Source organism: Geotrypetes seraphini, chromosome 1 (assembly GCF_902459505.1).
Source record: "Geotrypetes seraphini chromosome 1, aGeoSer1.1, whole genome shotgun sequence".
Taxonomy (NCBI): Eukaryota; Metazoa; Chordata; class Amphibia; order Gymnophiona; family Dermophiidae; genus Geotrypetes; species Geotrypetes seraphini.
In genome coordinates this window covers 44752455-44773363 of record NC_047084.1, presented here as the reverse complement: position 1 = coordinate 44773363, position 20909 = coordinate 44752455, and the positions used below count along the sequence as shown (strand labels likewise).

General features: G+C 43.9%; 2 protein-coding genes across 8 annotated transcripts in view; both read right to left on the bottom strand.

Moving 5' to 3' along the window:
- The window catches only part of DEPDC1B (DEP domain containing 1B), a 130455-nt gene extending 126233 nt beyond the window's left edge, over positions 1-4222 (bottom strand). For all 6 annotated transcript variants that reach the window (XM_033930645.1, XM_033930652.1, XM_033930661.1 and 3 more), the window contains exon 1: positions 3889-4222. In XM_033930645.1, the coding sequence (XP_033786536.1) occupies positions 3889-3936 (48 nt within the window). In that variant the 5' untranslated portion in view covers positions 3937-4222. The remainder of the gene's footprint in view (positions 1-3888) is intronic.
- Positions 4223-9048: 4826 nt separating this feature from the next.
- ELOVL7 (ELOVL fatty acid elongase 7) overlaps positions 9049-20909 on the bottom strand; it is a 161620-nt gene continuing 149759 nt past the window's right edge. Inside the window, exon 8 of one of the 2 annotated variants that reach the window (XM_033930605.1) lies at positions 9049-12193. In XM_033930605.1, coding sequence (XP_033786496.1) covers positions 11984-12193 — 210 coding nt within the window. In that variant the 3' untranslated portion in view covers positions 9049-11983. The remainder of the gene's footprint in view (positions 12194-20909) is intronic. The other variant, XM_033930599.1, reaches the window with a different exon arrangement.

Genomic DNA, 20909 nt, shown 5'->3' with positions numbered 1-20909 from the left:
CATCTTTCCCGGTACCAAGGTCAGACTCACAGGTCTGTAGTTTCCCGGATCTCCCCTCGAACCTTTCTTGAAGATCGGCGTAACATTCACCATCTTCCAGTCTTCCGGAATCTTTCCCAATTTGATCGACAGATTAACTATTAGTTGAAGCAGTTCAGCTATGGTCCCTTTCAGTTTCTTGAAGACCTTCGGACGGATGCCATCCGGTCCCGGGGATTTATCGCTCTTAAGCCTATCAATCTGCCTACACACCTCCTCTAGACTGACCGTCAATCCTGTCAGCTTTCCGTCTTCGTTTCCAGCATATAGCCTGATGGGTTCCGGTATGCTGTGTACATCTTCTTTGGTAAATACAGACGCAAAAAATGTGTTCAGTTTATTGGCAATTGCTTTGTCCTCTTTTAGCACTCCCTTTATTCCATGGTCATCCAACAGTCCCACCGCTTCCTTCGCAGGTCGTTTCCCCTTAATATATCAAAAGAACGGCTTGAAGTTCTTTGCCTCCTTAGCTATTTTTCCCTCGTAGTCTCTTTTGGCCCCTTTTACCGCCTTATGGAACCTGCGTTGATGTATCTCCCAGGAGCATCCGCAATTCACCCCAGAGAGGAGCTTTTAGGGATCTTCCCTATCTGTCTGGTCTAAGGCCCGAGACAGGCGAGTGCAATAAGCACGTGCCACAAAAGGAGACAGGGCTGCCGCCTTAATCTAAAAAAACAAAGCTTCAAATTGTTACTTGAGAAGTAAGTCCACGTTACGATCCTGAGTATTCTTTAACATCACCCCTTCTTAATTAGGCAGGGAGTTTTGTTTAGTGACCTGCGCCACCAGCGAATCCACTTTCAGCTGAACTGCTGCTGGAAATCTGGTGCCATCGGATACGGCTAGGCCATAGTTTTAGCCAGGGCTGTGGAGTCGGTAGATAAATGTTCCGACTCCGACTCCTCAGTTTTTTGTACTTCAGACTCCGACTCCAGGTACCCGAAATTTTCTCCGACTCCGACTCCACAGCACTGGTTAATTTTCAGATCGTTAAAATGGAATGTCAAGTTGAGAGAAATGAGCATTTTCGACACCACCTTCTTTTTGCTTTTAATCAAGGTTCTAAGGCCACAGAAGCTGCTCGCAACATTTGTGCTGTGTATATAGTGGGTGCTATAGCTGAAAGAATCGCTCGTGATTGGTATGCCAAGTTCAAAAATGGAGTCGGTAGATAAATGTTCCGACTCCGACGCCTCAGTTTTTTGTACTTCTGACTGACTCCAGGTACCCAAAATTTCCTCCGATTCCTCGACTCCGACTCCACAGCCCTGGTTTTAGCCACTCGAAGAGGTCCCTCTGGCAACTCCCAGTAGTGAGTAACCAGCTTAGTGATGTCCGGATACGAGGGAGAAAACGTAGTTGGAGCCACAGAACTACTCATAATTGAGCACTGAGAAGAAACTGGTAGGACTTCCAACTTTAACTCTTACAGTATTTGGTTTTATATCCCATCCTCCCAGGAAAGCTCAGAAAGGGTTAAAAGTTTACATACATATTAAAGTGTATTTATACAAAGTGATGACAAACATGGCATGGCAAGACATTGACTGACAAAGACAGCAAAACATAGTTAAAGCATAGTAAAATGTAACATGACAAAAACATGGTATGGTGAGACACAGCATGATGGGCATAGTACGGCAAAACACAGCAAGGCAAACATAGTATTACAAGCATGGCTGACCTAGTATGACAGGACGGTATGACACGTAACATGACAGAATCTAGTGCGATAGATATAGGATGGCAAACATCATATGGTAGACATAGCATGAGAATTTGTAGCATGGTAGACACAGTATGGTAGATATAGTAGGAAAGATATGAAAAATAGTATAGTACTGTGTGTCCCTAAAAATAAGACACTGTCTTATATTAATTTTGGGCCCACAAAAGGCACTAGGTCTTATTTTCGGGGTAGGTCTTCTTTTTTTCATGTACAATGATCATCTCTCCCTTCCTCTCCTCCACCCCAATTCTTCCTATTCCTTTCTCTCCCCCACATGTGCAGCATCTTTCCTCCCCTCTCACCCATCCCCTTGTGCAGTCTTTCTATCCCTCCCTCCCATCCCCCTGTGCAGCAGAACCTTTGCAGCTTGTATCCCTCCCTCCCCTGCCCCCCGCTGCGCACCCCCCTCTCCCCGCCGACCCTTCCATCTCTCCCACCGACTGCGAGACCGAAATACTGTACCTTGTAACAAATGACAGCATCGCAGCAATGTAGACAGGCTGCTTCACGGCCTTCTCCAACCCTGGGCGTTCCTCTGCCACATCATTTACGGTGGGATCTTGCACATTGGCGGCTATACATTATACCACCGAAGGTGATTAGGTAGGGTGGAACATTATATGATGGGCAATATAAAAGTGCAACGGGATATATCACTTTTTCTCTGGTGTTGCTTTGTGGCTTCTTAGGGATTCAATTTATTATTTTTCTACGTGTGTCTATTTTTCATTTGTGGTTAGTTATTCTATAATGTATGAGGGTCTGAATTTTGCACATATGAAAGAGACAGCTTTCTGTTAGCATTAACTATTCAGGATGGATCTGTACTGATCTAGCTTCTTTAGTTTTCCACGAGGTTTACTGATATTCTAGGTATGAACTACAGTGTTTGGTGCTGTGTTTTCTTAAGTAGTGTTATGTGACTTGTAGATGCAGGGCAGGATTAACCAATAGGCCAAGTAGGCATGTGCCTAGGGCCTGAAATGGTCAGGGGCCCAATGAAGGAGGGCATCAACATTGTTTTTTTCAAACGGCGATGGACCCCTCCAGCATCGATCGGCAACACGCCCCCCCCCCCAGGGGCCCTCAATGAATTAATCCTGCCCTGTGTGGATGTTACTGCTATTATGGTATGGTAGAATAATAATAAAAACAGTTTATATACCGCAGGACCGTGAAGTTCTATGCGGTTTACAAAGATTAAAAGATGGTACAAATTGATTGAACTTAACAGGGTGAAAGCTAGTGATTAAAGAATAGCTCTGGGTGATATTTATTGCGTTCTATATTACTTCACAGTATGCCCGTTACTGGATTTTGGATTTAGATCACACCTGTCTCAGTAATAGCTTAAGGCAAGTGTCATTCAGGTACAGTAGGTATTTCATCATCCTGGAGGGCTTACAATTTAAGTTTTGTACCCGATTCAATGGATGGTTGAGTGACTTGTCCAAGATTTCAAGGAGCAACTAGCAGAGCTGAAGGCTGTGGCCATTTGGCAACCTACCAAAAATACTAAGGTTTATGGTTGCTAGTTACCTCAAGATTTTTGGTTAGTACTGCTGAAATATCACCATTTACATGGCCACCAGGAAGATACTGGGCTGGCAAGATAAGTATTAAAATACCCCCATATATTTCCAGAATACTGCAATTATTCTTCTGTTCAATGTTGTTTTTCTGCACATTGTTTTGATTTATTTTTTGATACATAATTCCCTGGATTGCATAAAACAATCAGTAACAGAAGTTTTTAAAGAGTGGTGCTCAAACAGGGGTGAGCAGTATTCTTTATAAGCTGCACTAAACATCCAGTATCTGAATTTTATTCAGAGTAGCTATAAACTTCATGCGAATAGGTAGGGAAAGCGTGCATTCTTCCCAACTTCCCTGCGAGTGTTTATATAGATATATATAGGCTTCAAATGTTTATTTGCACTAAAGCCTGTAGTATAAACTTATCTTTAATAAGGCTGAGAAGGAAAAAGGAGCGCCTTCCCACCGACTCAGAGAACAAGTGCGAGCCACTAAAATCATTACGATACGACCACCAGATCCTCAGGATGAGACGAAGCTTAAACACCGGGGCATAAAGAAAGGAATTTAGCCAATATACTCACCAATTTCGTAGCCCGGTAAGGCCCGGGACCAATTATTTTGTGCTCCATTGAATCTGATCGCCAACCTACAGCCAAAATCCCATCTCGGTTCAAGCCCTGCTCCCCACCACAAAAGGAGTGGGGGGGGGGAAGAATCACTATACGAATCACCTAGGAAACACGCGACTCCTTCGAACTTCCTTCTGTAGTTTGAATTGCTCGCCCTGCCAACACTCAGCTTTGATTGGAGAATGGAAGCTCGACGTATGCGGAACACCAACCCGTGTGTGTAACCTGCCGCGGGACAAACAGGCAGGTGAGGACTGTTAACGGAAGTCGCGTGTTCGTAGGTATACTCTGAGAATCGGCTTTGTTAGAAGGACAGCTAAGAAGTGGCTTGGTTTACTTTGCGGAGTGGGGGAATGTAAAAGTGGGTACGGAACAGGAAGGTTTAATGGGGGAAAGGGATTTAAAGTGTACGAGTGAAAGGAAGGGGACAATGGGTATGAGAAAGCTGGGATGTCCTACCGGTAGCTGAAATGACTGATAGTTACATAAGAGCCTCAGTCCATAGCTGGGTATAAATATAATTTTAATAGTTTATATCCTAAATAAAATCCTTGAATTGACTTTAACTTATTTGTGAAATGATCTGGTTTGGCTGAGAGAAAAAAACAACTGCAGAAGCAAAGTCATGCAAAATGTCCAAGATAATTCATAGAAATCGCATTATGAACTCTTCTCCTGTTCCCTTTGTTCCTGCCTGTAGAAACGTACATATTCCCATACTTAATGCAACACCTAGGAGTACTCTCTCTTTTATTCATCATTTTGATATATTGTAATTCAAATACAACGCGAGGTCCGTCAGGTCCGCATTTTACCCCTTCCCTTGAGCCAGCTTTTTCGGAGGAGGGCCCCCACCCCACGTCACACCAGAACACGCACACACAAAAAAGGAGTACTGATTGATGAGATTTTCTTTAATGATTTTGCTCAGTGTAACACACAGTCCTGCACATGAACTTAGGCATAGGCCAGGGCTCGCTGTGGTAAGGCAGAGGATGGGCATTTCCAGGGGTTTCACTTCACCCACTCGAACTATCTGCTGAAGTGACAATCCAAACTGTTAATGAACCAAAACTGAAACTATTGAATTAGATTGTAGAACAGCCTTTATTTACAATGATCTCAGCATGAAGGCAAACACTATGGAAATGTAGTACAAGGTCATTAATATTAAAACAGTAGAATAAAGGTCATTAATAAATAAGCTCCCCTGGAGAGTCTCCCTTTACTTGAAATAGGGGTTGATATTTACCTTGCAGGATCTGAGCTGTCATAGCCTTATTTTCTTGTCAGTACCTGAACGCAGGAAAATAAAACAGCCCAGACCCCCTGCAGAGCCCAAAAACAAGTCTGGTGGTCTAGTGCCCTCCCCCATCCCATCCTTTCAGAGGGGCCTTAGGTGCACTCTGGATACACCAAAGGCCTCTCCCAAGGAAGGCCTGCACCAGGAAGGAGATGGCATGCCATTTTGAAGAGGCAGGCAGGGACTTGCTGCTGCCAGTCTTCTAAAAAGGGGGAGGGGCAGGCTGGTCCACTAGACCACCAGAGTTTCTTCTTGGAGGGCTTGGGATGGTAGGAGGTTGGCATGGGAGGGTATGCCCTCCAACCCTGCAGCAGGAGGTAGTGGGCTTCACTCCTACTGATCTTTGGGGGGAAAAAAGTACCCCAATGTCAGGGATGTGGGAGGCTTCCAGCTCTTGTGTATATAGTGTGCATGCACAACAGCTGCCCCCATTAAAAAAAGCAGCTCCTGTTCTCCCTTCTTGCCAGCTTAGGCAGGGGCTGGGTTTTTGGGTTTTTTTGGGGGGGCAGGCAGGTGAAGCTATGCTAGCAATTGCTCTTCTGAGCAGGCACTAGACAGTTTCTCTCCTCTTGTACCAGTGATTCTCTGAACAAATATCATGCATATAATTTGCATTCTATTGTGCTAAGAAACATCAGTAAAACAAAAATTGCTCTTACCATGGTGTTTGAGCTTAAAAAATCTTGCCCTGAGTTTCTCCCGATCACTCTCCCCTGCCTCCCACCTACCTAGCACCAAAATTTAATCTTTGGGCTCACCAGCAGCAGGATCATTCTCCCGAGAAAGCTTCTGGAGCAGGCCAACGGCAGCAGGCTCACCTTACTGCTGCGGGCCAAGAGGCTGCAAGAAATGTACTTGATGTAATCAAACTAGTTCAGCATCTAGATCCTTACCATTGTGGCTTTTGTTATGACCACTTTCTGCATATGCACAGCCCAATAACTTCAGTGGAGGGAATGAGGGAAAGATGTGGAAGAGGGAACAGAAAGGGATTAATTGCTGGGCATGAGTGTCTGCATGAGAGGGAAAGAGATAGTGCACATGGGGAAATGAAGAAAGAGGATTATTGTTGGGCATAGGGAGGGAGAGAATTATTGGATATGGTGATGTGAGAGGGGTGAGGTAGAGATGGATGGGGAAGAGATGAAAGGGAGAAATGTTGGATGTGGTGGAGAGGGAACAGTGGGACATATGGAAAGGGATGCAAGAGGGGCCTCGAGAACATGGGAAGAATACTAGGATCAGACTGGGAGGGAAAAAAACATTTTCTACTACTCTATGTTCAGAGGGAAGGCTTCTGAATCAGCCGGGGGCCTCATGTAGGAAACGCTGCTCGCAAGCTTTATCACCCTATCACTACCTAACTTAATTGTTTTAATTGGTGTTAACCTGCGCAGTAATTGAATACATCATTTAAATGTAGGAACCCACAAACACCTCCAAAAAAAAGGATGCTGTAATCATGTTTACAGAGGCATCTAACCGCCAAAAGTCAAAGTAGGTGCAGATTATGCCAGAAATTACCTTAAACTGTAAACGTTATTTTTGTCAAACAGGCACCGTGCTTACAAAACCCTGGCCTACATTACCAGTATATGTGTTAAGACGTAAGACGCGATTCTCTTAATGTCACCTATGTGTGACCGACACAAGGCTGGTGCTGTTTTTGGAGGTGCCGGCCTATGTAGGCACCATTACTAGAATCCAACCCAAGGTGTATTATGTAGGAACACTACATAAATCCCATTAGCAGCATGTACGTTTTTTGATATAATGTTCTTTAGCGTTGGGACATTGACATAGGGGTCCTTTTATCAAACTGCGGTAGGGGTTTAATGCGCATAATACTGCATGTTAAACCGCCTGCCACACTAGCCACTAACGCCTGCATTGAGCAGGCGTTAGTTTTTTAGCCAGCCGCGGGGGTTAGTGCGTGATGAAATGTCCGACGCACTAACACTGCTAGCGCGGCTTGATAAAAGGACCCCATAGTGATTTGGATTATGTTCAGCACAATAGGAAATGCATTTTTTTTTTTATTTCTCCCAGTGTTATAATATATGCCAAGTCTGACTTCTTGAGGTTCCCAGTTCAATTATTGGCTTCATATTTCTATTTTGTGAACCTTTGTTCTGTATTTGGTGAGGGTGTTTCTGTGTTTTGCATGTGACTCAGGTGTGTTCTGTTTGTATGTAGTTAATGTGTAGAGATCTGTAGTAATCCCATGTGTTCTGTTTTACTTGTAGTAGGTATGTTGGTATTAGGGCCCAATGTAATATTTCTAGTGCTGCCTATTCATAGTTTTTTTGGTTCTAATCCTATGATTTATGTATGTTTGCTAGATGTACAAGTTGAGTTAGGATTTTTTTTTCAGGTTTTGTATTTCATAATGTGCCTGCCAAGGAAAAGATATACAGTATTTGCTACTGATGACTTCCATGGAGAAAGATCTTGCTTCTGCTCCTGTTGTGGGAGAGATGCAGAGGTTGGATTTTTGTGGATATAGAAAACGTTTATGTTTAACTCATAAGAACTGCTGTTATGTGTCAGACCTAAAGGTCTGTGAGATCTTCTACTCAGTGTGTCACATGGGCAAGCATTATCTGTCTAGTGCAGTGTATCGCAAACTGTGTGCCATGGCACACTAGTGTGCCATGGTAGATTCCAAGTGTGCAGCGAGGCACCGGCTGACTGCTTACTGGACATGCCTCTCACAGCGAGAGGTACGTCCTATAGGCTGTCAGCCGGCACCGACTCCTTTCCTCCACCAGCAAAGTGACAGGTTCAGGGTCGGGCCGGAGGGCCTCCGCGAATGCATTGTGATGACATCTTGCTTGCGCGTGATGTCATTACATCAACATCCGCGCACTTCCAGGTGCCTTCCGGCTGCGATACCAGGTTTAGTGTGCCTCAGTGCCGAAAGGTTTGTGGGACACTGCTCTAGTGTGTCTTAACTGAAGAAAAATTGAGAACTATTGTACTAGAACCTCAACAGCATTTAGGGGCTGATTCTATAAATGGCGCCAGCCATATGTCAATCACACTTATGTAAAAACAGACGCTTAAAATGTAGGCGAGGGTTTTAACGGCTTACATTTCAGGCATCTAAGATTTTGGAGAATCGTGCTTAGCCAAATCAAGTCATGCTCTGCCCATAGAAACACCCACTCAGGCGTTAGGCACTGCTAAGCACTATGTGATAGGTGCCTAAAACACAATTATCGCATTTTCCCATGTGTAGGCTGTGGCTTATATATCGATTTTGCAAACTGGCCTAGTAGGTGCAGCTTGCTTAAATGGGGCAGCCTATCTTACAATCATCATCCTCTCCCCTTGAATACCTCCCTTGCCGGATGGCTGCCAGCTTCCTCCTCCAATCACACTGTGCCGGGCAGGAGCAATGTTTTCAATCTCAAGTCTTGCCCTGCGCCGCTGCCTGAATGGCTGCCGTCATTAGAACTAACGGCAACCATTCAGGCAGTGGTGCAGGGTGAGGCTGAGATTGAAAACCGCTGCAGAAACTGGCAAACTCGCTACACCGCTCGTCTGATGCTATGCAGATGGGGAGCAAAAACATAAATGAATACATTATAAATCTTGCTTTTCCTTGGTAGGAAAGACGACTATCAAGACAGAATGAAAAATAAAGCCTTTAGATAAAATCACGCTGTGCACATACAAATCGATGTGCAGGGCAGGAGCGATGTTTTCAATCTCAAGCCTCGCCCGGATGGCAGCAATTCAGGAAGCTGCACGGGGCAAGGCTTGAGATTGAAAACATCACTCCTGCCTTGCACAGTGTGATTGGAGGAGGCAGCCAGCAGCTATCCAGCGAGGGAGGTATTGACTGGCAAGGGAGTTATTTATGATTTCAAAAAAGTACAGCTACTCCAGTAACACCACGGCTTATCTAATGGGGTTTAAAATGTAAATCGGCATTTTCTACTGCCTATACAATGGGGCAGCCTATACATGGGGAAATACAGTAATTTTTTTTTAGTGATTGAGGCTATTAATGGTATTTTGCCAATTAAGTTACTGGTAGGTGCCTAACTTTAGGTAACCTTTATAGAATAAGCCTTTTAGTGTACCTGAATATAACTCATATTGAGCTACTACATAGAGTCACTGCCTCTCTTCCTCTCCCTCTTAAAATGTACAAAGATACTTTAAAGGCTGCGTCCCTCCTTCCTATTTTTTAAAAAATGTTTCCCATGGACACCACCCTCCCTCTTTTCATATTTTAAAATATATAAAACTACCCCTTACTTATTGCATAAATATGAAGGGGGTGTGGCAGGGAGGACACAAAGAAGTGGTGCTGACTGCAGTAATTGCTGGTCTAAATTGGATGCACTTGAGAATGAATATAGAATGCATCTCTCTGATGCCAATGTTTATGGCAGTTATATTTAAATAATTTTAAGAGATTAGAATACCTACTACTGTCATTCAAACATTCTGTTTGGTAATTCAAAAATTACTTTGCTGTTTCTTGGAGAAATTTTTCCCTGTGCCCAAGCATTAAACTGAAAGCTTTACACCCATCTTATATTACACCTCAAGATCTAAACACTGATCCTTTTCAGTATGTAGAAGTTCCCACGTCCCAAGCAATATATAAAAAAAGGATAATTAAAACAAACAAAGCCATTTAAATATAAAGAAGCCTTTTGCGATAAAGTTTTATCTTTCAATTATTTTAATATGAAATTCTAAAGCATTGGTTCATAACCCAGTCCTCAGAACACAACCAGCGAATCAGGTTTTCAGGATACCTATAATGATTATGCATATGAGAGATTTGCATTCAGAGGAGATAGTGTATATTCATTGTGGATATCTTGAAAACCTGATTGTCCAGGTGTGTCCCTAAGACTGGGTTGAGCACATCTGGTCTAAACTGAGACTTTACAGTAAGAAAATTGTGTGTAAATTAGTAATGCCATTAATCCCAAAAACCATATCAAGTGCCTACCAACCTCATCCATGCAAACTGGCAACAAAGCTAGGCAACCAGTTCTTATGGGTATTAATTTTACTTTTAATAGTAAATTCTGAGGCTTTATCACAATCATCATGTCTTTAAGGAAGGCAACAAAAACTATGAGGGTCATACTGAAATTATCCCCCTTTTACAAAGCTGTAGCACAGTTTATAGCGCCGGCCGCATCAGTAACGGCTCCGACACTCAGAATTCCTATGAGCATCAGAGCTGTTACCGCCACGGCCAGTGCTAAAAATCACGTAACAGTTTTGTAAAAATAAAGGTGTGGGGGTTAATGGGTAACCATTTTTAAAAAATTAGAATTTATTAATAAACAAGTACATCTTAAGGTACAGACTTTTCTTCAGTTTTCAGCATAGTTGCCATTTCTCTGCACACATTTTTCCCATTTTTCTGCAAGCTTGAAAATTCCCTTGCGGTAAAACTCCGTTCCAGCTGCCTGAAGACACAGACGAACTGCTTTCTGGACGTCCTCCACTGTCTTGTAATGTTGGCCTTGCATTTGTTCCTTCACAAAACTGAAAAGATGATAGAGTGCGCCAAGTTGGGACTGTAACCAGGGTGCGGAAAATCATCTCCTTCATTTCGATATCTCTGAAGAAGGTTTTGAGCGATGATTTTTCTCTGAACTTTGTGGTTTTCAGTCAAGAAATGTGGGACTCAGCGGGCACAAACTTTTCAGTAGCCTAAGATTTCAATCATTTCCTGCACTGTGTCCTATTCAAAGTTTTGCTGTGATTTCATTCACAGTCATGACTGTCTTCTTTAATGATGTCATCAACCCTATCCTTGTTGCGTTCAGTGTAGGCAGGGCGAGGACAACCGCTATGAGGCTGATCTTTGAAATGTTTCACCCATCTTCTAACACTGCTAGTGCTCACATCCAACTCCATATGCACGCTGAAGTCTTTGGAAAATTTCTGCAGCAGGGTTTCCTCTAACAAGGAATTCAATGACAGCACATTAATGAAACATCAGTGTCGGCCATTTTGTGACTACTGCCTGTGGTCATGTGATAGAAGCTAATGATGTCACAATACCTCAATGCGTAGTGTAAAGTCTGTACATTAAGATGATGTACTTGTTTTTCCTACAGTAATAAATTCAGATTTTTATATGAATTTCAGTATGGCACTCGTATATAATTTGAGAAAAGGCCCTTCTGGGGCTGTAGCCACTAACTTCTCAAAGTGGAGAAAAAAAAAAAAAGACAGACACATCAGCTCCCTCCTATTACTTCTGTAATTCAAAAGCAGGGGCCAGAATACCATCATTCATCAGAAAAAGGAAGGAAATCATGCTTCCATTTACCAAGCTTCTATTTGTAACCTGCAAGCTCAGCAGCTCCATGCATTAATTTGCCTAGTCTACAGTATATTTCTCATAGTGCTCAAAGTATATATTCAAAGTATATGTACATACTTATCATATGCATCTAAGAGTTAAGTGGCTTGTTGCTTATCAGTACTTCATGTGTTGGGGGAAGGAATTTACACAGTACAAATAGGTGATCAAGTCTTACATGTATGACAAATAGCTTACAGAACCCACAACTATTTGTATCAGTACATTCTCCTATCTTTAAAACCCCCAATAACTTATGGTAAAAATACATGGTCTTTGTTTTGAAAAAAAAAAAGTACAAATATACGGTGTATTATAGTTCTAAATATTTTGATTGTCAAGTAGTCCAAGGTACCAGTGTGTATTTCTTACAAATAGCCTTCATAGTAAAGTCAATGACTTTTGGTCTTGTTGAATTCACTTTTTCCATTCTTTGGGAGTCGCTGCCCTTTGGTATAAGCATGATACCAAAAGTTGAGAAAAAGGATTAAAAATTGTAATGAATATGCCCAAATAACATACAGGAAGACTGGAAACTGGTACTGGCAATTTTCCATAAAAAAGAACTGGGCAATATGAGTGGTAACCATCACAAACTGGATCTGAAAAAAACAAACAAGACAAAACTGTTAAGCACCTAGATTTTACCATTAAGAAATTTATAGATTTATTTCAGTTACATAAAGTAAAGTGTGTTCTACAAGAAAATTTATTCCCATGACGATCACATATGTGACTAGATGAAATTAGGTACATCATATAGCCTATACACACAGTCTATATTGATTTATGTGAGTTCTCTTTACATAATACAGTATTCATCCAATGCATTAAATAAAACAAAATCCCTTGGCAGGAAAGACTGAGACAGCTATTGTCCGATTTATTACTCATTTCTTCCATCTAGTGGCCACTATTCCCTTTGAAATTCCATTAATTTCTCATGCAGTATGAAATGTCTCATAGGAAAGAGGATTGCATTTGTGTGTTAATATAAAGGTACTGTTAGAGATCAGGGAAGAAATAAAATGACTGAAGACATTCTCTGCTGGCTAGTAAATCTAATATAATAAAAGGCTAAGCCGCGCATGCGCACTCCCATCGCGTGTTCTGTTTTCCGTGCGCTGTAGGGCACCTCAGGTAGGAGTGCGCATGCGCGCAAAACACTCTCTCTCCTCCCCCGAGGAGAATGTCAGACGCGGCGGCTGTCGGCCATGCTGTTCTTCGGTGTGCCCTACTCCTGCGAAGAGGCACCGCCGCCGCGTCTTTCAACTAAGGTAAGGAGCTGGGTAGACCGATCCAGGGGAGCTTTTAAAATCTTCAGGTGCGAGCAGCGGCTTGCCGCACGCGCCCCGATCTCCAAACCCCCCTGCCGCCATCTATTTTTCCCCCTCTTCCCTCTCGACTACTCACAGTGTTAACCACTGGCCTCACTCTCTTCTCTCCACTGCGGCCCGCCCTCTCACAACTTCCTGTTTCCGCTAGGGTTGGCCGCAGTGTAGAGAAGACACCGAGGCCAGCAACAGCGCGGTGCAGCGCTTTTCTTTGCACAGGGGGAGCAGATGCACAGGGGGAGCTGATGGACGGGGGAAGGGAACAGGGGGAGCAGGCAAGGGGTGAGTGCACAGGGAAGGGGGGAATGCTGCTGCTACACAGGGAAAGGGGGCAATGTTGCTGCTCAGGGAAGGAGAGAATGCTGCTTCTGTACAGGGAAGTGTGGGGGAATGCTGCTGTACTGGGAAGGGGGAATGCTGCTGCACAGGGAAGGGGGGAATGCTGCTGTTGCTGCACAGGGAAGTGGGGGGGGAAAGGGAAAGGGGGCCAGGGAGCAATCTTGGTTTGCTTTGGGGGGAGGGAGACAAAAGAGGGCCAGGCAGGCAGCGCGCACGAGAATGAAAGACACCAGGCAGGAAGAGAGACAGAAAGAAATAAACACAGACAGACAAAGGGGGCCAGGGAGAGAGACAGACAGAAAGACAGACAGACAGACAGACAGTGGGAGGGAGAGAGACAAAGAAAGGAAGAAAGAGACAAGGGCAGAGAGAGACATAGAAAGAAAGAAAGACAGATAGACATTCTAGCACCCGTTAATGTAACGGGCTTAATGACTAGTCTTAAATAATAAAATGCTAGCCGCGCATGCGCATTTGCCTCGCGTGTTCCCTGATCCCTTTTCTGTCGGGATGTGGCAAGACAAGTGCGCATGCGCGCTTATTACGTCACTGAGAGCAGCGAATACAGGAAGCGGAGTAAAAAAAAAAACAACCAAGCGAGCTAGGCCGCTGAGAAAGCGCGGGAGGCCTGGCCCGGGCTGCAGACGTGTAAACAGCTGGGGCAGTGAGCCTTCCCTGCGGCTGAAATGGAGCCTGGCCACCCTCCGCGACAGATCACAGGAGTCTGAGTCCTTTTCCGCTCACCCCCCTTCCCGCGGACCTGACTACCTTGGCGATTCAAGCAGCGTGTGCACCAGTCTTCACACGCTGCTTCGGGCCCTTCTACTTTCCTGATTTGCTCTGCCGCGTCTCTGATGATGTCATCAGGGACGTGCCAGAGTAAATCAGGGCAGTAGAAGGACCCAAAGCAGCGTGTGAAGACTGGTGCACACGCTGCTTGAATCGCCGGGTAGGTAGTCAGGTCCGTGGGAAGGGAAGGGGGGGGCGCAAGGACTCTGGGGAGAATGGCAGACACCGGCCCTGTACTAACTCCCGTGGACAGGGGGAGCAGGAAGGGTTGCTGATGGACAGGGGTGGGGGAAATGAAGGGAGGCCTATTGCTGGACAGAGGGAGCAGGAAAAGGTGATGATGGACAGGGGGGAAAGGAAGGGAGGCTTATTGCTTGACAGGGGGAACAGGAAGAGGTGCTGATGGACAGGGGGGAAAAATGAAGGGAGGCCTACTGCTGGACAGGGGGAGCAGGAAGAGGTGCCGATGGACAGGGGGGGAAATGAAGGGAGGCCTACTGCTGGACAGGGGGAGCAAGAAGAGGTGCTGATGGACAGGGGGGGAAATGAAGGGAGGCCTACTGCTGGACAGGGGGAGCAAGAAGAGGTGCTGATGGACAGGGGGGGAAATGAAGGGAGGCCTATTGTTGGACAGGGGGAGCAGGAAGAGGTGCTGATGGACACGGGGGGGGGGAAATGGAGGCCTACTGCTGGACATGGGGAGCAGGAAGAGGTGCTGATGGACAGGGGGGAAATGAAGGAGGCCTACTGCTGGACAGAGGGAGCAGGAAGAGGTGATGATGGACGGGGGGGAAAGGAATGGAGGCCTATTGTTGGACAGGGGGAGCAGGAAGAGGTACTGATGGACACGGGGGGGGGAAATGAAGGGAGGCCTACTGCTGGACATGGGGAGCAGGAAGAGGTGCTAATGGACAGGGGGGAAATGAAGTGAGACCTACTGCTGGACAGAGGGAGCAGGAAGAGGTGCTGATGGACACGGGGGGGGGGAATGAAGGGAGGCCTACTGCTGGACAGAGGGAGCAGGAAGAGGTGATGATGGACACGGGGGAAAAATGAAGGGAGGCTTACTGCTGGACCGAGGGAGCAGGAAGAGGTGCTGATGGACAGGGGGGAGGTAAAACAAAGGGAGAAGGGCTGCTGCTGGATAAGGGGAGCAGTGAAGGGGTGGTGGTGGACACAGGGGAGGTAAATAAGGGAGAATGGACAGGAAAAAGCGGCTAAGGAGACAGAGAGAGAAAGAAATAAAAACAAACACACATATATTCTAGCACCTGTTAATGTAACGGGCTATAAAGCTAGTATACAATAAAGCTCTACTATCCATGGATTTGGAGTGGAGGAGTAGCCTAATTGTTAGTGCAGCACCTTGAGTAGAGGCTGACTGAATTTCAGTTTCAGTGCCAAAACTGGCCCCAAATCCTTTTTCTGCCTGGTTTCAGGTTCAGCCAAAAGGTTGTAGCCATGGTTTCAATTTCAGCCAGAACTGACTGTTTCTGTGGAAGCTGAAAGTTTGTGCTTTGTCCCATTTGTCTTCCTCCCTCTGGACAGGAGTTGCTTTTCCCCTCTGCTCACCTGTAGGTGTCCCCTCCCCCAGGCCTATTTTACAATCCCTGGCAATCTAGGGATATAGTGAGAGCAGGATTGATCCCCAGTTGCTCCTGCCCATGTTGGCTCTGATTTCAAAATGGCTACCATGACCTCTAGTGGCCATCTCACATGATTACTGCAAAAAGGTCACACCAGCCATTTTGACAGTAGAGGTGACATGGGAAAGAGCGATTAGCGATAACTTCTGCCCTGACTACTCCACTAGAGCACATGGAATTGTAAAGAAGTCTTGGTGGGGTGGGGGGGGGAGAGCTACTGTATGTGTAATGCAGTTCTGATCTTGCATTGTAGTTTATATGTTAAATAGAATACTCTAAATTAATGCTTTTGATACAAACATTTAGCAGGAATTTAAGATAGTAGAGGTTTTTAGTGTGGGTCGGCAAGGTAAATGCTCCGACGCTCATAGGAATTCTATGAGCGTCAGAGCATTTACCTCACCAGCCCACACTAAAAACCTCTAGTACCGTTTAGTAAATGGAGCCTTAAATTATTATTATTATATTCCGACTTGGATATGATTTGAGTGATTCCAAATAATTTCCAGGCTTTTTGTGATGAAGCATTTTAATCAATCAATCTTGTGGCATGCAGAAGCTAGATTCTATGAGAAAGGATTCTGCAGTGATTTTTTCAAGCACAAGTACGGGCCAGCTTATAGTATTAGTAAGGAAATAATATCAGAATGAAAAGGAATTTATACAGTTACACGATCCTTTATCCAAAATTCTACAAACCAAAAGCTCCAAAAACCAAAATTTATATTTCTAATGTTGTTACACTACTAATTTGTACAAAAAAGCTTACTTTTAGCATCAAAATTGAAACCTAGCATCAAAAGTGAAACCTGGCCTCAATGTCACCTTAGATTTTTCATCTTACCTCACACTGGTGTACCTTCGAGGTGTTGATGGTAGCCAACGTGATTCATATTTGTTGCCTGCTACAGCCCCACATGCTTCTCTCTGTTGCAGCCAGGAAGGAAAGAGGAAGTGATGTCAGCAAGGCAGGAGGCAGAAGAGAGAAGCCTGCAAGACTGTAGCAGTTGCTGAACATGAATCGCTATGGTCACTGGTGATACCTTTCCCAAAACTGAAAAATTCTAAAATCCAAAATGTCTCTGGTTCCAAGCATTTTAGATAAAGGATCACGAACCTGTATTTGAAAACTTGTGAAATGTATTTATTTATTTTAAAAATTTATAGACTGCATAGGTCTAAGTGGTTTATATTAAAAACACAATGTTAAAACACATGACATATAGCTCAGATATTACAGGAGAAACACATGACATATAGCTCAGATATTACAGGACAGTAATAAAGCGATGCAATAAAGCATGCAATAAAGTAACAATATCAAATTTAAATTTCTCCCTTCCTTTACATCTCTCAATCACAGAATCTCACTATTATCATATCAATCTTGACATCCTCTCATCATGTATTAAATGAAGGCTTCCACAAACAGTTGAGTTAACATTTTCTTAAAAGTCAAACGAACCGGACATAATCTTAAAATTCCAGGTAGCATTCCAAAGTTTAACTCCTGCTATTGCTTTTGATTTTTCTGAGCATAAAAATATAAAAGCATGACAGCAGATAAAGGCCAAACGTCCTATCCAGTTTGCCACCCATAGCATCCATCATCTCCTCCTCTCCCTAAGAGATCCCACATGCCTGTCCCACACTTTCTTGAATTCAGATAGATTTGTAGAATAGTCTCCTGGTAGAAGTGTTGGAGACAGACTATCACCCAGTCTGTAAAAAAGTATTTTCTTAGATTACTCATGAACCTGTCACTTAACTTCATTCTATACCTGCTCCATCTGGAGTTTTCCTTCATTTGAAAAAGACCCCCCTCCTGTACATTAATGCAACAGAGATATTTAAACTATAATTTCCCGTCTTTCTTACAGAGTATACATATTAAAAGGTCTCAATTATTTCTAGAGTGCTACCAGACATACACAGCGCTGTACAGAGTTATGAATGAGACTGTCCCTGCTCTAAACATACAAGACAAACAGGGTGGGGGATACAGTTAGGGGATGGTTAATCTGCTGGCTAGAGTGGTAAGCAGTGGGGAGTAGGGTTATGGATTTAAGGCTATATCAAAAAGGTGGGTTTTCAGACTACTTTTAAACAAGGTATGTGAAGGGGCATGACAGATGAATTCAGGTAGTTTATTCCAGGCATATGGGGCAGTTAGAAGTCTGGAATTGGCAGTGGAGAAGGGTACAGATAAAGCACAGTTAGTACTGTAATAGCTGTTATCCAGGGACAGCAGGCAGATATTCTCACATGTGGGCGATATCATACATGGAACCTGGTACTGACAGTAAAAAGTTTACTGTCACTTTAAATTTCAACGTAGCTTCACAACTGCCCACACCACGCATGCACAAGTGCCTTCCCGTCTAATGTTAGTTCACGGTACCTCGGTTCTGTAAACCAGCTAAGAAACCAACCAGGGTGGAAAGGAGAGAATATCTGCCTGCTGTCTCTGGATAATACCTGTTACGGTAAGTAACTGTGCTTTATCCTAGGACAAGCAGGCAGCATATTCTCACATGTGGGACTCCCTAGTTTAACTGAAATGGGATGGAGGGAGTGTTGGCCTTTAAGAAGAAAATAAATTCTGAAGTACTGCTTGGCTGGAATAGGTTTCCAGACAATAGTGAGATGTGAAGGTACAAATTGAGGATCAAGTAGCTGCTTTACAAATATCTTCAATGAAAGTGAAACGCAAAAAAAACCCCACCGATGGTTCCATAGCTCAAACCTTGTGTGCTGTTAACACGTCCCTGAAGCTGCAGCCCAGACTGAGCATAGCAAAAGGAAATGCAGGCCACTAACCATGTAGAAATAGTTTGTTTGGTCACAGGCAGTCCTAATCTGTCAGAGTCAAAAGAGATGAACAGTTGAGCTGAAGACCTGTGTGGCTTAGTCCTCTGTATATAGATAGTAAGCTGAGGCACGTTTACAGTCCAATGTGTGAAGAACCATTTCTCTAGGATGAGTATGAGGCTTTGGAAAGAAAACGGGTACCACAATGGATTAAGTTGAAATTCTATGACTACTTCTGGAAGGAATTTAGATTGAGTTCTTAGAACTACCTTGTCGTGATGAAAAACTGCATATGATGGGTCACAAACCAGCGCTTGAAGTTCACTCACTCAACGAGCAGAAGTGATACAGATCAAGAAAACCACTTTCTAAGTGAGAAACTTAAGATGAGTAGTTGCAAGAGGTTCAAATGGAGACTTCATGAGAACAGTAAGAGCTACATTGAGAGCCCAATAAATGGAGGCAGTTTTAGCAGAGGTTTTGAAGTTAAAGAGTCCTTTCATAAACCAGGAAACAAGTAGATAAGTAGAAAAAAGTTTATTATTTAAAAGGAGCAAAGAAAGCTTTAATAGCACTGAGATGCACTCTGACAGAACTGGTTCTAAGTCCAGATTTGGATAAATGGAGAAAGTAGTCCAACACTGAAGGGACAGAGGATGTGGAAGGATCCAGGTGATAGAGATTGCACCATGAAGTAAAGCATGTCCACTTGAATCAATAGAATTGCTGAGTAGAAGGGTTTCTGGAAGCAGCTATAAAGGCCCATACTGTGGCAGAGAGATTAAAATCTGCTGAAGTCGGGTTGAGAGGTACCAAGCTGTTAGGTGCAGAGATTGCAGATTGGAATGTAAGAGAGAACCTTGACTCTGAGTGAGTAGAGATGGAAAGATCTGTAATGGAATTGGATCCTTGGCATTCAGCTGAAGTAGAAGGGAGAACCAAGGTTGTCTGGGCCACTGAGGAGCTATGAGAATCATGATGGCTGATTCTTGTTTGAGTTTGACCAGTGTCTTCAGAACTAGAGGGATTGGCGAAAATGCATACAGGAACTTATGTGATCAATCCAGAAGAAATGCATCTGCTTCCAGATGATGAGAAGAGCACTGTGTGGAGCAGAATTGAGGGCATTTGTTGCTGTGGGGAGACACAAACAGGTTTATCTGAGGAGTCATCCAAAGTGAGAAGATATAGTGCAAGACTTTTGGAGTTGAGAGTCCACTCATGCATCTGAAGAAATCTGCTGCATTCTGCTTCCCTTGTATATATATATATATCGCCTTGAGAAATATATTTTGAGAAATTGCCCAGTTCCAAATGTGAAGGGCTTCAGTCTGTTCTGAGAAGGAGGACTAGGTAGATAAGACGATCCTGAAACATTTTCAGGGCATTTTGAATTGACCAAAGCTCTCGAGTAGACCACAGACCCTGAGTTCAGAGACCATCTAGGTGAACTCCCCACATGGATGCATCCATCGTGAGTACTTTCTGATGTGGAGGGATGTGAAAGGCAAACCTCTGGATAGATTTGCCGGTTGCAACCACCATTGGAGAGATTGACGGAAAGGTGGGGAGACTTTGATCCAGTGGGATAAAGGATCCGTGACCTGAAACCACTGAGATGCTAGCTTCCATTGAGCTTATCCAAGATGAGGTTGGGCGAAGGAGTTACATGAACTGTGGATGCCATGTGACCCATGAGAAGGCTCATTTGTCTTGCTGAAATGTCCCACAGAGTAGATACATAATTGCAAAACTGAAGCAAGGAGTTTTCTCTCTGCTTGAGCAATAAAGCTCACAAAAGATTGGTGTTGAGCACAGCTCCTATGAACATCAATATTTGAGACAACTGAAGATGAGACTTTGGACAATTGAGTTTGAATCCCAGAAGTTCCAGAAGAGAGATAATTGCCCGTGTAGCTGACTGGATTGCTCGAGGCAAAGTAGCTTTTCTCAACCATTCGTCCAGATAAGGAAACACTTGAAACCTGTGTGTATGAAGGGTTGCCGCAAGCATCACTAGGTATTTTGTGAACACTCCGAGAGGAAGCAAGGCCAAATGGCAGAACTTTGTATTGAAAATGATGGTGACCCACATGAAAACAAAGGAACTTTTGATTTGGATGTATAGGAATGTGTATAGGCCTATAAAGTACCACCAATCGTTTCATTCTGGAAGTGGGTATAGAGTCCCCAGGGATAGCATGCAAAACTTCTCTGACTAAATATTTGTTGAGAGCTCAGAGGTCGAGCATAGAATGAAGACCTCCCGTCCTCTGTGGAATCAATAAATATTTTGAGTTGAAAATTGAAAGAGGACTCTCTTGTAGAGTTGTTTGGGGAAATTAAAATGAAATGAATAACCCTTCCGTATTACTTTCAAGACCCAAACATCTGTTGTG